The sequence below is a fragment of the Dendrobium catenatum genome, unplaced genomic scaffold (assembly GCF_001605985.2).
Source record: "Dendrobium catenatum unplaced genomic scaffold, ASM160598v2 fragScaff_scaffold_665, whole genome shotgun sequence".
Taxonomy (NCBI): Eukaryota; Viridiplantae; Streptophyta; class Magnoliopsida; order Asparagales; family Orchidaceae; genus Dendrobium; species Dendrobium catenatum.
The window spans coordinates 4,678,859-4,680,339 of record NW_021319127.1 but is presented as its reverse complement, the minus strand read 5'-3'; the positions used below and the strand labels follow the sequence as shown (position 1 = coordinate 4,680,339).

At 41.9% G+C, this 1,481-nt stretch overlaps 1 protein-coding gene across 1 annotated transcript; it reads right to left on the bottom strand.

Moving 5' to 3' along the window:
* Positions 1-402: 402 nt before the first annotated feature.
* LOC110092824 (protein P21-like) lies at positions 403-1,083 on the bottom strand. The gene has a single exon (XM_020817504.2). It carries the CDS (start codon positions 1,075-1,077, stop codon positions 403-405), a length of 675 nt encoding a protein of 224 aa, XP_020673163.1. The 5' UTR covers positions 1,078-1,083.
* Between the last annotated feature and the right edge of the window lie 398 nt (positions 1,084-1,481).

The window sequence follows — 1,481 nt, the reverse complement described above, 5'->3', positions numbered from 1 at the left end:
ATTGTAAAATCGTTATGAAGAAAATAATTTTTTTAAAGTTGTTATAAAAGTATCTTCTTTACACAATTTTTTTTTTAAATAGTTATGAAATAAAAACTATATAGGATAGCTATTTGAAAAATAAAATAGCATAAAAGCTAAAAATAATGACCATATTTAATTTCCTTATGGCCTTACCATGTTCCAATTTTCTTTTCAAAATAATGATAAAAAGAAAATAATCTGTAATTAAACTGATAATTTAAATATAATAAATACATTATACATAGAAAATATATAACAAGTAAAATAGTCAATATCTCATCAACCACCCCCTATATATCCTCTTATTCTCATAAATTCACAGACGACGCATACAAACTAAATCCATACAGTCATACAGATGTAGTTAATTATGTTTCCTTACGGGCAAAAAGTGACCCTATAATCTCCACCAGATGTACAAGTAAATGTGCTGGTCGGATCATCCATCGGATAACTATAAGCATTAGGACAGAGGCTTTTAAAGAACCTCGAATACTTCGTCGGCGAGCAGCTTCCCACCTTATTACAACAGTACTCATCGGTCTTATACACGTCGCAAGCACTCTTGCACCCTCCGGCCGCCCTCAGCTCCGGCAGACACTCGCCGCTGATATTCCCGGTGCACTTCACCGCGCTGCAATTTCCGGGCCCGGTCGGGGTAATGGCGACGGGGAGATTGAATCCGTCGGTGAGGGAGATGTCGTAGAAGTCGTTGTTGCCCCATTGGTAAAGGGAGTATTCGACGACGGTGACGGGGGAGGAGGGGCGGGAGGTGCAGTTGAGGGCGCCGGAGCAGTCGCCGGAGAGGCAGGTGCCGTTGCCGGAGGAATCGAAGGTGCAGTTGGTGCGAGCCCAGATGATGCCGGAGGTGGAGTTGGTGGTGTTGGTGGTGATGGTCCAGTTTTGGGAAGGGAGGAGTTGGAGGCCGCCGCCGTAGGGGGTGGCGGCCGGCCAGATTGTTTGAGAGCAGTTGTTGGTTATGACGAAGGTGGTGGCTTGGGAGAGGGGGAGGAGGAGGAGGAGGAGGAGGAGGAGAGGGGTGGTGGCCGCCATAGTACTTTTTTTTCTTTATAACAAAGCGTGGTTGGTAATTGTATTTTGTGGAGGAGATGAGATTTATATAAGAATGGGAAGGGAGAGACTATTTGTGGAAAAATTGAGAGAGTTTGTTTTGATTTGAATTGTTTGACCGTTGGATGGATCCGTTGTGTTTGAAATGGAAGGGCAGGTTTCGGTGATGGCGGGGGAAGATGGAAGTTGAACAAGTGCTGTACGTGATTGATTGATTTAAGGGCATGCAGTAACTTTATTTTGTAAGTCAAAGTTTGAGAAGTTTTTATTTATTTTATTTTTTAAGGGCATGCAGTACTTAGAAAAAAAAAAGTATTTATATTTACTCGTAAAATTGATGTATTCTCAACCTATATATATATTATCAATGTGTCGGTTAGGGCGAT